Raw genomic sequence first — 15,971 nt, 5'->3', positions numbered from 1 at the left:
ATGATGGCTAAATTTTGGTGGGGACATATGAACCAGAATAGTAAAATCCAATGGAAGCAGAGGAGTAAGGTTGGAATGTCAAAGAGTCAAGGAGTGATGGGATTTAGAGATATGTAGTGCTTTAACCAGGCAATGTTGTCAAAGCATTACTGGAGGTTGCTCATAAGTCCTCACTCTCTCGTAGCTAAGATATATTATGAAAGAGAAATATTATATGCATGGTGACATAATAAAGGCAAAAGTTGGCAATGCCCCATCACAGATCTGGAGGAGTATAAGCGGATCTAGGAATTTAGTCAAAGTAGGAATGAGATGGAGGGTGGAGAATGGGGAGAAGATCAAGAAATGGGGTGATAGATGGTTACCAAGTCCTTCTAGTCACATGATCCAGTCACCAGTCAAAATTCTACCAAGGGAAGCTTGTGTTAAGGATTTTATTGGTGCAAAGGGATGTTGGAAAGTAAATCTTATCGATGAAGTGCCCAATGAAAAGGAGGTAGACATAGTGAAGAAGTTTACAGTAAGCAGAAGAGGTTCTGAAGACAAACTAGTATGGGGCCCTACTAAAAATTGTAATTTTTCAATTAAGTCAGCTTAATTTATAGTGTCAAATGAATATGTCTATTAGGGGTGAGACGTTAGCAATTAACTTGGGCTCAATTGTATGGAAGAAGACATAGGATTTACAAATTCCAAATGTGGTATAAGTTTTTATTTGGAAAGCTGTAAGTGAGATATTGCCAACAAAGTGAAACCTGTTCAGAAGGAAAATCACTAATAATGGCCTCTCTCCAATTTGTGAACAACACAAGGAGACCAGTAGTCATATCTTGTGGAACTGTGCTGTAGCTCAAGATGTGTGGGTGGATTCATCAAGTATCTTAAAGAAATGGAAGTGTACAGATGGGGATTTTTATAATATATGGGAAGATTTGGTCTAAGGCTTACAAAAATATGAGATTGAAGAAATAGCATGTATATTTAGAAGGGTATGGCTGAATAGGTTTGTTTTTTAGGGTAAGTTTGATAGCCCTTTGAATTTGCTACAGGGAGCAATGATGGAAGTAGAAAATTATCAGCAAGCTCAATTGAGTACGAAAGATCAAACATCAGTGGCAAATCAGAGGAGCACTGGAGTTAGATGAAACAAGCCTGAAGTTAATTAGTATAAGGTGAATTGGGATGTTGTACTATTTGTGAAGAAGTCTACCATGGGAGGTGGTATAGTGGTAAGGAATTGGGAAAGTGAGTTTGTGGCTTCTGCAGGTATGCCAAGGAGATTCATACGCAGTCCATTACAGGCTGATGCTGGGGAAGTCGAGTTGGAAAAGAAAAACCCAATTCCAAATGGAAACTTTGACTCCGTTCAGATACTAAGCAAGCGAAGCGAAATTGGAGTTATATCTCTTGTGGAGTCATAATGTTGTTTTTGGACTCCAACTCTTATCGGAGTCGGAGCTTGGAGTTGAGGAATTTGACTTCGTCGGAGGTGGAGCCCACCCCTACTGCAGACTGCTGGATTGCTGCAATTTAGATGTCTTTTTTTCATTTTCCTCTCACTCTCTTGGATGGGTTCATGTTTTTCTTTTGCTATGATGCACTATTTGATTAAAAATTAAAAACAACATAATTCCGTTTCCAAATATTCTTTTTCAGTAATCTATGATATGAAACCCATAATTTCCTCCTTTACCCACTTAACATTAGGAGTCGAGAAGTACGGTATGAGGGTGCAAAGATGCGATGCCAAATTATTGGGGGCTCTCTTGCATGATCATCATATATATTAAATGTTTAAGTTTATGGGGATCCGAATTAAAGTAACCTTCTTTTTAATCGAATTCATCAATCCTTACTTTTAAGGGCAAAGCTGCTCATGCTTTGTCTTTTCAACGAGTCAGAAAGGCAATTTATAGATAAGATTTACTTTCCCCCTGAGCAAATTAATAATCAAATTATACATATAATAACGTGTCAGATAAGTATTACAGGGCATCACAAAAAAAAAAAATCATAAAAATGGATAGAAAAATGGATGTAGTGAAAAATATCATAAAATGGTTGAAAGAAATATGAAACTCAACACACACTACAACAGAAAGGGTCTTTTGGGACGAAAATTTTCGTCCCAAAAGACCCCAATTTCATCCCGTAAAAATTTTTGGGACGAAAAAAATTCGTCCCAAAGTCGTTCCAATATCACTGTGCCAAAAGGTATTTTGGGACGAAAATCACCATTTCGTCCCAAAAAATTTCTTTTGGGATGAAATTGAAGGAAACCGAAAATTTTTTTTCGTCACGGTTTAAATTCGTCCTAGAAAATAGTTCGAACGGGAAAATTTTTAAGTTCGAACAGTAGTAACCTGTTTGAACGATTTCGAAATATGTTCGAACACACATGAATTCGTTCGAACGTTATGAATTGTCTTTGTGTTCGAACGTTAAATGGTCAGGTCGAACGCGCTATATGGATTCGAACGGTATAGGATATGTTCGAACAGGACTGAAATTATTTACGTTCGAACGTTGTGTGATCGTTCGAACACGACGAACATGAATTTCGTTCGAACATATTGTCTACGTTCGAACGCTATTGTCGATACATAGAGTTCGAACGTTTTACGTTCGTTCGAACGATATCTCTTTAATTTAAATCAATAATAGAAAACCAAATAGACATTCATACTATTTGTCACAATACATTAGAAACTGTTTAACACTCACAAAAGTGTGAAAATAAGCGCAAAGTAAATAAATAACAGTCGAGACAGGTATTGTTCGTACATAAATAGATAATCCCAAAATCCATCAGTTGTTTGGAGGCCTGTACTGTTGCATAAGCTGCTGCATTTGGAGTTGCATCTGTCTTCTGAACTCTTCTTGTTGTTCTTCATGTTGGTTGAGGCGCATCTCCATATCTGCTTGTTTTGCCAATTGAGCCTCTAACTCATGCTGTCTTGCAGTCAATTCTTCGATTCTGGAATTCGCATTCTCTAGCGCTATAGAAGTCATAGATGCATTCCCAGAAGAAGAGGAAGAGGGACCAGGCTTTACACAACGACCCAAACCCCTCAAATATCCTGAACGTTGACCCAGGACTTGTGTAAAAATCTCAATATCACTTGTTGAGGAATTTTGATCTGACGCAGATTCAGCACGTAGGGAAACCATTTTATCTTAGCCATATATAAGATAAAGAATTAATATCGTCATAAATATTCTAATATATTTAATTCAAACAGGTTATAAAACTTACATAATTTTCACGGGCATCAGGATGAGTCCACTCTCCATTACGATCAGTGTGCGATGCAGCATATAATTTTGTCAGATCATAATTAGTATCTGAATCTTGCTACAATAAATGTGTTAAAGATATAAAGTCATTATGATGAGTCCAAATAATTAACTATATCCAATAAAAAAAATAGCAATACCAATTTCTGAGAAAGACGATGGAAAGATCTTGAGCCTGCATGATGATTAATCTTCAATTTTGATCTATTTGTTTTGTTTATAGAACTTCGCTCCTGCAAAGAAATTGAAAATATTATGAAGCGAAATGACAGATATGACAAGTAAAATAATTAAATTTCATTATAACTGATATGATGGATCCTCAAACATGTCACAAAGTTTTTCCCACTCAGAAGGTCGGACATCCTGGAAAGGATGTTGGCGTGCATCTTCCTTCTTCTCAAACTTATTATAATGCTCATGACACCTCGCCTTATATTTGCGGAATGCATTACCCATAAGCTCTTCCACAATCTTACGCTCCTCTCTCCGACCAAAATTTAATTCGAAATCATCCTTAAAAAAATAGTCACAAACACATTATCATTTATAATATTCTAAATTTAAGTAAAGTATAGGAATTTATTCTACTAAATCAATATTTTAAACATTACCAAACAACGCTTCTTGATAAGCTCTTTAACATCTTGAGGGACTTTCTTCCATGAAGTCGTTGCCAAAGGTGCGTAAGTTCGTGTAAGAGCACCCACATGTGATGCAAGCCAAGCTGCTGGTTGTCCTTCGCCCCCAGTATGTTCGTCAGGAATGTTAACCTTGATCTTACCCACCTTCCGATATTTTTCCAACGTCACCCCTCTAGTGGTGCCTCGACCTTGACGAGATTGTACTGTAAATTCTATAAAATATAACATTGTAATCAATTGCATTTATATTTCTATTACAGGACCTTAATTAATAACTTTTATGATTATTAAATTTTTACCTTGTTCTGTAGAATCAATCTCTAATGGTGAGTCTGAAGGAGAGCTAGGAACAGGTGGAGATGGGTTGCGAACTTCCTTCCTCTTTGGCGGCATAATTTTAAACTACTGATACATTCAATAAGTAAAATATTTGTCATCAAGTGGAATGTTAACACTTAATTGGTCAATCAGAATCTGTATCAGTTTCATTTGACAATTCGCTCTCATCATCTGTAGATACTTCAGATGATTCAACATTTTCCTCAACTGTCGCATCAACAATTTCAGCCTCAATATCTTCTCTATTTAATGGAATCATCTCATACTGGCTCAAATCCACAAACAAATTTATCGCGGGTTGACTCTCTTGGTATGCTTCTTGAGTAGAAGAGTCATCTTCTTCTTCATCTTGTCCTTCCACCTGAGGGATAACATCATATATATTTCTTGGAGAATATTTTTGAACTACTCGCCATTGATTTCCTAACTTCGGGTCATCTAAGTAGAATATTTGAGATGCTTGAGAAGCCAAAATAAAAGGATCATCTTCATACCATTTTTTTGATGTATTAACACTCAAAAAATATTCATCATCACGGACTCCAGTACGAGGATTGCTTAAATCCCACCAATCACACTTAAACAGATACACCGCAAGCTCTCCCAAATATTTCATTCCAATTATATCGACAATAACCCCATAGAAATCAATATTTTCTCCATCATGACTTCCTTCGACTAGGACACCACTATTTTGGGTTTTCCTATAACAATCTCGATCCAGTGTGTGATACCTACTTCCCCGAGAAATACATGCAGAATATCGAGCAGCGCGTCTCGATGGGCCACGCGCCAATGCATACAGTTCATCAGATATATCATTTGGATTATTCGCATGCAATTGTACAACCTACATATTGAGTAAAGCATATACTATATCAAAGTTGAAATTAATATTTTTTCATTTGTTATTGAGTAACGCATATGTAATTTCATTACCCGTTCTTCAAACCATCTCGGGAACTCCTCTTCATGTTTCTGGTTTATATCATTTACTCCTAGTTCCTTGAGCACGTTAATATGATCACTGAAATTGATGATTACCACAAATATATTATATTTTGTATTTTTTTCCTGACGTAATGAGGCAATTTAAATTAAGAAAAAGTTATAACTTACTTCAAGTAGTTCTCTATCTCAGGGCAATTGTTCAGCACGTACCACTGAGCTTTCTCGAACTCTCTTCCACACAAGTCATAACCACGCACTGCACCAATTGGACGAACTTGTTGGGAAAACACAGAATATATAGTCCGTTGTCTTGCTCGGTCAACGTCAAAGTTTCTTTCTGGCCGATCAAACCGAGTGTCAACTCCGTGGAAATATTTGGAACAGAAGGTATGCCACTCATCGTCAATATATGCTTCTGCAATTGATCCTTCTGGACGGGCCTTGTTACCCACTGTACGTTTCAACTTTCCAAGAAATCGTTCAATGGGATACATCCATCTATATTGAACTGGTCCTGCAAGTCGAGCCTCACGTGGCAAATGAACGGCTAGGTGAACCATGACATCGAAGAATGACGGTGGGTAAATACTTTCTAGCTTACACAATATTATGACAATTTCTCGTTCCATTCGATCCAAAGCTTCTACATTCAACGTCCTCGCACATAAGTCTTTAAAAAATGCACCCAACTCAGTCAAAGCCACACGCACATCTCTGGTCAAGTACCCACGGATACCAATAGGCAAGATACGCTGTAAGAAAACATGACAATCATGACTTTTTAATCCAGTTATTTTCCAATCATTTGTTCTCACACACCTTGTTAGATTCGAGGCATAACCGTCCGGTAATTTGATCTTCATTAGCCACTCACAAAATGTAACCCTTTCATTCCTTGACAATGTATACCACCCAATCGGCATGTAGACAGACGAACCATTTTCTTGCAACTGCATTTCCCGTCTTATTCCCAACCGCTTCAAATCCTTCCTTGAGTTTATTGTATCCTTTGTTTTTCCTTCAATTGACATCAATGTTCCCAATACGGATTCGCAAATATTTTTTTCAATATGCATAACATCAAGGCTATGTCGCAATTTTAACTTCGACCAGTACGGGAGTTCGAAAAATATACTCTTCTTTGTCCAATTCAACTCATTCGTAGCTCGTTTTCTCTTTCGTTGTTTTTTACCAAATTCATTACAACCAACATCTATAAATTGTGCAAGTACATCTTCGCCAGACAAATATGGTGGAGGTTGGCCCCATTCAACAGTTCCATCAAACATTCTAGAATTTCCACGCCATCTATGGTCACCAGGTAAAAATCGACGATGACCCATGAAACATAATTTCCTCCCGTACGTAAGCCATTCAGATTTGGTATATTTGTTACAAGTTGGACATGCCATTTTCCCCTTAGTACTCCAACCTGACAAATTCCCATAAGCTGGAAAATCATTTATTGTCCACAACACCGCAGCATGCATCTTGAACGACTTGCCTGTTGACGAATCAAATGTGACAACCCCATTCTCCCACAAATCTTTCAATTCTGCAATCAATGGCTGTAAGTGTATGTCTATATCATTTCCCGGTGACCTCGGACCTGGGATGAGCAAACTCATCATGAAATATGGATCTTTCATACACTTCCAAGGTGGTAAATTATACGGCATAAGTACAACTGGCCAAGTACTATGACTAGTACTCATGTTCCCAAAAGGATTAAATCCATCTGTTGCCAACCCAAGTCTTACGTTACGCGGTTCTTCAGCAAACCATGGGTGTTCCTGATCAAATTCCTTCCACACCTGGGAGTCAGCAGGATGTGACAAAATATTCTCGTTCCTTACTCTATCTGATGAGTGCCATGTCATATCTACAGCCGTTGCGCGTGACATAAATAATCGTTGTAATCTAGGTATCAATGGAAAGTGGCGGACGACCTTTTGCGGAACATTTGCCTTGTCCGATGTCCATCTTGACTCGTGGCATATAGGACACTCGTTCAACTGCTCATTCTCTCGCCAAAATAATATGCAGTCATTCGTACATGCATGTATTACGTTGTAATCAAATCCGAGTCCTCGTTTCAACTTTTTTGCTTCATAGAAGTTACGAGGTAAAGTATTGTCTGTCGGCAGTGCCTCTTTAAACAGCTCAAGTAACATATTGACTGCCTTAATAGATAATCGACACATTGATTTTATGTGAAGCAATCTTACGGTAAACGACAACTTACTATGTCTTCTGTATCCTGGATATAGCTCACGCTGTGAATCATTCCACAAGCGTGCAAAAGTGTTATGGCCCCCATCATTCGAGCTTAATGTGTCCGTGTCACCTTCATCCACAAACATTCCCGCACCGATGTCACCTAACATTTCCTCCATATCCTCATCGTAATCATCTCCAACAATCTCTGGTTGTACATCTTCATCGATCTCTTCTTCTTCATGTGGAGCCTCAAATGAAGTTGGATATGGTTCGCCGTGTAAGACCCAATCAGTATAACCCTTATCAATACCTTTGACAAACAGATGTTCTCTCACCAAGTCTATCTTATGAGAACGCAAATTCCTGCATTCTCTGCATGGGCATCTGATACGCCCATCACTATCACATGTACCCAATGCAAACTCCAAGAATTTCTTAACACCTTCAGCATATACATTGTAATTCTGACCCAATCGATCGGTAACTCTCATCCAACTCTTATCCATGCCGACTATATTCATTACAAACAATATTGTAATGCATCAGCAAACATCCATATATCATGTACCAATTAATGAGTATGCCACCTTTCACCGGGTAGTTGGTCCTATCCCGTTCGGGATTGTAAGATCATAGTCGCCAACCTATGATCTATTATCTGTCACGTCCAACAAAATTTCGGCAGCATCTCCCCATAGTTCTCCAAATATGCTCGTTTCGTTGTGTGCACTGACGATTAACACGTCGTTGCACCATCACCGAAACTGCATATCTAGAGAACAATGGATGAATCTACCAAAATCATAATGTTGGACGACAACAGATATAGTTCTATAGTTTGCGAGAATGATTTTACAATCCCAAACTGTCCACTCTGGACAATTCAAGAGTTATCAATCAAGCATTCATCCGAATTGATAACTCTCGAACGGGTCTAAGGTTTATTTTCATGAACAAAAAATACAAAATATGCTAATATATGTCAAACAATAATAACAACATATTATTTACACAACAATACAACAAAAACATAATTAGTAGGTATTATTTCAATATTTATTCCAGATTTTAATTTAAATATTAGTTTTACATGTTTATAATTAAGTATTTTAATTTAAAGATTTAGTAGTATTTTAATTTGAATATTAATTTTATTAATTTATCTTGAAGTATTTAAGTATTATTAAATCTTAACTATTTCTATTTTAATTTAAAGATTTAGTAGTATTTTAATTTGAATATTAATTTTATTAATTTATCTTGAAGTATTTAAGTATTATTAAATCTTAACTATTTAAGTATTATTAAATCTACCAAAATTTATATTTTATTTTAAAATTTTAGTAGTATTTTAATTTGAATAATAATTTTATTTATCTAGAATTAACAATATTAAATGGTAGTAGTACATATAATTTACACAACTATCCCAAACTATTTGTATTATGTATATGAAATGTCATTACCCGTTCGAACGATGATGCCCTATGTTCGAACAAAATTAATACGTTCGAACGGTAATCCTAATCCGTTCGAACGAATTCGTTCCAGATTCCAGTCGTCTTCAACAACGCCGAAAACTCATTAATTACAAACTCTAACAAACACAAACACCAATTTCAAAGCATACAACTTTCTAACATTGCAAAATATTAAGTTCAAATCATACATTTCTATTTTAAAAAAAATACCTGACAAATTGAAGATGAAAATGAAATAATCCGAGAATAATCTGAAAATAATCACAAACTATCCTACAAGTATTAATCCGAGAATAATGGAGTGAGATGAACAATTTTTTTGAGCTTAAGGGCTAGTTTGAGAAAGAATACCTCTAATATGCGAAGGGTAATCTTCAGAGCACACGGAGCGACAGCGCAGAGAGAAAGGAAATTGTGAGGTTCTGTCGTGTTTTTGAAGAACATTTCATGTTCGAACGGTTATTTACTAACCGTTCGAATGTGAAAATATTAAGCGGGAGAAAATTCCCTCCTAATTTTCACGTTCGAACGTATAAAAAGTATGTTCGAACGTTATTGAATTATTCCCGCTCGAAAATTTATCGTTCGAACGTTAATTTCTAACTGTTCAAACGGTATTACAAAGTTTTATTTATTTATTTTTCATTATAATGTTGAATAAAAGAACAACATTAATATATGTAGACATATTAGATGATACTATATTTTAATTGGCGGGATATTTTCCCACCACTGCAATAATCCGTTCGAACTATAAGAAATTACGTTCGAACGGTATTCCAGCTGTCTTTAATTGGCGGGATGTTTTCCCGCCATTTCCCTTGTCCGTTCGAATGTCTTATTTTACGTTCAAACGTTAACATATGTGTTCGAACTGTTTATGAGTACCGTTCGAACACATATCCTTTATGATTAAATATAACTTTTTTCATCATTAAATGAAAAGTACTATAACATCATATGTATTAGTTATATATACTATCATATATAATGTAATATATACTATCATATATATGGTAATCTATACTAATTATATAGTATATACAGTAATATATATTATCATATATATAGTGACCTATACTATCATATATATTATTAAGATCATATGTATTAGTAATATATACTCACATATATATAACCCCAAATATACTAAGGTCACATAATAAAGTATGTAGAAATTAATAAGATGATAGTATATTAGTCGTTGTCTATACTCTATGTATATATGTTGTATAATATCATATATAACTTTAGTAGGTAAAGTATAATGGAATATGTAATATGACATATATTAGTTAAGTATAAACTCATACCATATAGTACTACATGCTATTATATAGTACTATATATATCATAATATCTCATATATAACACTTTGATAGTAAAGTATTATGATATATTACTATTATACTATAAGAAAATATTTTATAAGATATTATGCTTTCAATTAAAGTATTCTACTATTATAATATATATTATAATATTACATAGTAGATTACAGTATATATAATCTACTATAATAGTATATATATTATAATAATTTATATGAATATAAATATAGTATACATTTAATATATTTTTTAATAATATTGTAAAACTTCCGTTCGAACGTGAAACAGTAACGGGCGAACGGTTTTACATTAACGTTCGAACGTTTAATATTAACGTTCGAACGGTTCTGCAGGTATAAGTTTATCGCGGGCTTCCTTCCTCTCACGCCGCCGTCTCCACCGTTTGAAAAAGCGAGAAAACGTTTGAACGCACGCTCTTCACCGCCGTCTGCCGTCGTGATCAACACATACGTACAACATTTGTCCTCCCAACTAAAGGTATGTACTTTCAAACTCATTTTACCGTTTATTTTATAATTTTATGGTTTTATTTGGTTTTTTTCCTTAAAATTATATTTTCTCATTAATAATTACCGTAGAACATCATAAATCTATCGTAGGATGTTTAGAAATGAAGAGTACTTTGTTTTTGAGTCGAAGAAACCACGGAATCGAAACATTTTTGAGTATTTTCATGGCTGCTGAGTTGACTCAGCCATGGCCGAGTTAGATCTGTTTTACGTTCGAACGGTATTAACCAGTATCGAACGGTAAACCTGTACGTTCGAACTTTATAGACACGTTCGAACGTTATTAATTTTCCGTTCGAACATATATTTAGACGTTCGAACGGTAATTATTAAGTTAAATCCATTAACATTTTATTAGCTTATTAAATTGTTTTCATCGTTTAATTGATTATATGTTCTATCAATTAATTTATTAAATTGCTATTAGTATATAATTTTGTAAATCTTTTAGTCGTAATTAGATTTTATCACTAATCTTGAATGTATATTTTATTGTTTTAATTGCAGGATCATAATAATGTCTTCTCGGGGCCGTAAACGTGGTAGATCAGGAGAATCTTCCATCCAAACAGTTCGAGAGCGGACCGTTTTACTTGAGCGACAGGTAAAACTGTCTGATTTTGTCGCTCTTATATGGGAGGGTCATTCCCTCCCATCAGTATTTAATGATCGTGGTTGGGCACCGATCTTAGATCAGCGAGAAGAAGGAATGGAGCTCATTTCCTTCATTGAGATCGTTACTGAGTTCTATAAAGAGCTCGGTGCTGCTAGCCCAGACGATGGAGGGGCATATAGGATCTCTGTCCGAGGAGCTCCTGTTATATTTTCAGCGGATGGACTCGCTGCATATCTGGGTATTCCTAGGCTTCTTGATGCCTATCCAAACCTCCCGCCTAGAGAGTCTGGTCCCTCAGGTGATGCAGCTCAGTCTCAGGACGAGGGACTAGATTACACAGATGAGATAGATACACTTGCTGATCACGAGGTCAGGGACTTGATTGTTGGTCCAGATGCTCCAGTGTATGATGGCTCCAAGAGTATTAGGCAGGCAGATTTATCTTCTTTCTTCAAGATTATGAATTTGATCATTGCCAACAATATTGACCCACGGCAGCACAAGACCGAGGTCGGCATGGATCGAGCGAGATTTATGATACGGGTCGCTCGTGGCATCCCGATCGACCTCGTTGGTTATATATTTGAGAGGATCCGATCAGAGGCACGGTTTATTACGACAGATATACTGCCGTTTGGGATCCTCATCACTCGATTTTTGCTACATGCCGGGGTTGTGTCCGAACCTGCCGAGCGTTCCCGATTTCCGATGGCACCGATCAACAGCACCACCCTATCACGGAGCACGGGACACTCTAGATTTCGTTTTCGTGGAGCTGTTCCAGATAGGGCTGAGATTCAGAGAGATGGGCAGCCAGGAGATACTGGAGTATCGGCTGGTGAGACATCTACACAGCCTGAGACATCACGCACATATATTCGCGAGGAGCTGGCTGACATATTGCGTGCTGAGATCGGTGTACACACATCAGCAGTGATTGATGCAGTGCATACTGCCATGTCTGAGTTGCGTACAGAGATTATGGCTACCGTCTCTGGGTTACGTACAGAGGTTGATGAGTTACGTACAGCGATTAATGCCAATAATGCAACTCAGGTCACAGTTAGTACTCGACTGACACAAGTAGAGACACAATTAGCTGCAGTCGAGGATGTGTGTAGAGACCTCGCATCATAGTTTTTATCTTTTATTTATATTTTCTTTTGTTGTAATTATGAACAATATATATGGCATTTTGATAATTTGCTTTATTTGGTTGATTAATATGTATGTGATTGATAATATTTATTTACTAAATATCTTATTTAACGTAAAAGAAATCATTAAAATATTTTAAAATTAATTACATAAAATTAATTAATGAATTTGTATATATGATAGATATTTTTTATATTTTGAGTTTCGTACCGAGATTAATATTATACCTTCGAATGTATAAATGTGGTGCTTGAATATGTTCTAACTAAATATATTCCGTTCGAACGGTTTAGAAAGCTTCCTGCCAGGATTTGCCACCAAATATGTTCCGTTCGAACACAACAAATTATCGTTCGAACGTTTTTGAACTTTTCCCGCCATAATAAAGTAATTATCTGCCAAATTTTACTGTTCGAACGTATTTTTTCACGTTCGAACGGTAAAAATTTTTTGGGACGATTTAATTCGTCGCAGAAAAAACTGTTCGATCGGTTATTTTGACGTTTGAACGGTTTTCTAAATTCATCGATTTTTTGGGACGAAATTTAAATTTCATCCCAAAAAATGACTTTTAGGGACGAAAAAAATTTCGTCCCTAAATAATTTCGTCCCAAAATCTCAAATTTGTTGTAGTGACATGAGACTTTGGGATATGGGATAAAACGTTCAAAAGAGAATTCCTGCCTAGCAATAATTTTCTGCCGACATTGTCTCAAAGGTTTTCTGTTTTAGATCATGAAAGATTAATACCATGTATAGTCATGAATTGTATAAATATAACATAATAATTATGCTGAAAGTTTATAAAAAAACGAAATATTACGTTCTTTTTACTACGAATAGATATATATGCGTTTTATTCCGGCCGGTGAGAATTTTGAAAAACCATCATATTTTTTCATATTTGTAATTTGTAAATATATTATACGTCATTTATTTAAATAATAAATAAAACTTAAAAATATAAATATAAATAGGACGAATAATCAAAGAGAAGAAAGTAATAAAATTTAATATATATATGCACATGCATTTGGTGACTTGGCAATATATAGTAGACGAAAATTAAATCATGAACACGATATTAACAACCAAATTGATCGTAATTTTAAGTCTTAATAATATTGGGTGAATATATGTTAATAATTGGAAGATGGAAGTTAATATACATCTTGGTGCTTACAAATGGTAATTCGAAGATGCATCGACATGCATGTGCAAAAACACATGATCTAGCACGTCGTTACAGAACTTACAAGCTAGCTAGCTAAAGACAAATGGTCCCTAATTCGCTGCATGGACAGCCATGCGTCCAAAAATCTTGATGCCTTGTGGCCACGCCATAAAGTGGGTACCGACAAATCAATGAGCAAAGCCAGAACAGAATCCTAAGCATGCATGAGCTGATCAGAATGAATCCAGATGGGAATGGATGGATTTGCGACATGGAAAGGAAGAAAACGTAGAAATTAACGCCTTCTAGCTACCATCCTTGTTCATTCATATATGCATAGTATTAACTTGGTGCTTTCAGGACTAAACTTCCTTTAATCTACCTCTAGATCGGCTACATATATATATATAGATTGGAAGGCAAAGAAAAGTTCTCCAAAATAAATGACTAAGTACACACACACATATGTAGAATAAAGAAAAAGCAGGATGATAAAAGCTGAAATTACAACTACAACACTTCAAATTAAGTTCATATATCTACTTTGCATTCAGGAGATCCAAGCAGGGGCACCTGACCCACATAACCTCTCTTCAATCCCAACATGATGTCGCATTTCACATAAACCCTATAATGGCCAGTCCTAATAGGTCCACTAGCCTTCCATCTCAACCTCCCCATCAGCACCAACCTTAATCCCACCACCCCATATGCCTCATCGATCATTAACCCATTTGCCACCTCCACAGACACTGGAACTGTCCCGCCGCCCACCACTGGAGACACCACCACTGTGCTGTGCTTTTCATGAAACAGTGGAGGCAACATCCCCTGGGGCGTGATGGCTTGGTTTTTATACGACACAAAAGCTGAGAGCCTGTCGTAGTAAATGGACAAGCGCTTGTTGGGGTTTCTTGTGACGACGGTGAATTGCATGGTGGTGGAAATAAGCGGCGGTGCGGTTGTGTTGAAGTCGTAGATGGATGCGCCGACGACCTTGAACTGCGGTTTGTGGGGGCGGTAGAAGAGCCAAAGTGTGAGTGCAGTTACACCGAGTAAGAGGTGAAAGATAGTGATGAACGTGCAGAGAGCTTGTCGTGGTACTTTGAGGGTAGAGTCTGAAGCCATGCCTTTTCCTCTGTGCTTTTCTTGGGTCATATTTGAGTGGCTTTCTTCTGGACCCTGCTCTTTTGCCATGGAAGCTGATGTATATAAAGGTTGAGCGAGAGAGAGAGTGAGTGAAAGGGGAGACGGAAAGGTGAGGTTGATCAAAAGTCGAGGGAAGAGAAGAAACTGTGGACAAAATGGATAGGCAGTATAAGAGGGGGGTGTTGAACAGGGAAACACGCAAGCTGGGGTCACTAGAAACTAAAAGCAGTCCTTTTTACTCATGGTTGTGCGCTTAACTTTTTTGCTTTTTCTTAAAATAAACGACGCTGGATCTTAAGGGCGACTCATTAATATAAATCGACTCACCTAATTAAGTTTTCTTTTAATTTTTAATATTGTAATATGATTTTATTTAAATTAGATTAACACCAATTATATATATAGTTCATGATTGTTTACGTTGTATACCTAGAGTACCTCATGTGAGGGGAACATACTTTTTGGAGATTGCTTTATATGATTAAAATTAACGAGGTGTGGTGATTAATTGTTTTTGTCACGTACGTAATAATATGTAACTTTTTAAAAAAACTTAAAATATATAAATATATATATATATATGTATTTAGTCAGTCCTTAGACAACTATCTTAATTTGGACTGGTTTGAGATCAACTTAGTTTAGTTTAATTTAAGCTGACTCTAACATTTAAATACTCAACTCATAAATTATTAAATTTATTTTAAGTTAAATCTCTTTCCACGTGGGATCTACAATATTTTTCAAATCAACACATTTTTACACGTAGGACCTACAACATTTTTCAACTTCTTATAAATATATCTAAATTCATCTTAACATCTAAACACATATAAACTTATTTTAGGTGGGCTCCACAAAACTCACAACACCATCTCAGCTTACTATTATTTATAAACAGTTCAACTCATCTCAACTCAGTTCAATATCCAAACAGAACCAATTTTTAGGCCTCTAGCCGACCCTATTCAATATTTTGTTTTTTATTAATTGTTATGGAAAAAAAAAATTAACAAAAATGTAGATGTAAGATGTTATTAAATAATTAATGCTAAAATAAAACTTAATAAAAAACCATTGC

The 15,971-nt window shown here is 35.9% G+C and overlaps 1 protein-coding gene across 1 annotated transcript; it reads right to left on the bottom strand.

Annotated features, from left to right (window-relative positions):
• Positions 1–13,665: 13,665 nt before the first annotated feature.
• On the bottom strand, positions 13,666–15,092 carry LOC108992612 (NDR1/HIN1-like protein 12). Its single transcript, XM_018967211.2, has one exon. The coding sequence runs from the start codon at positions 14,936–14,938 to the stop codon at positions 14,273–14,275; it is 666 nt and encodes a 221-aa protein (XP_018822756.1). The 5' UTR covers positions 14,939–15,092; the 3' UTR covers positions 13,666–14,272.
• Between the last annotated feature and the right edge of the window lie 879 nt (positions 15,093–15,971).

Source organism: Juglans regia, chromosome 7 (assembly GCF_001411555.2).
Source record: "Juglans regia cultivar Chandler chromosome 7, Walnut 2.0, whole genome shotgun sequence".
Classification (NCBI taxonomy): domain Eukaryota; kingdom Viridiplantae; phylum Streptophyta; class Magnoliopsida; order Fagales; family Juglandaceae; genus Juglans; species Juglans regia.
This window is presented reverse-complemented; position numbering and strand designations above follow the sequence as displayed.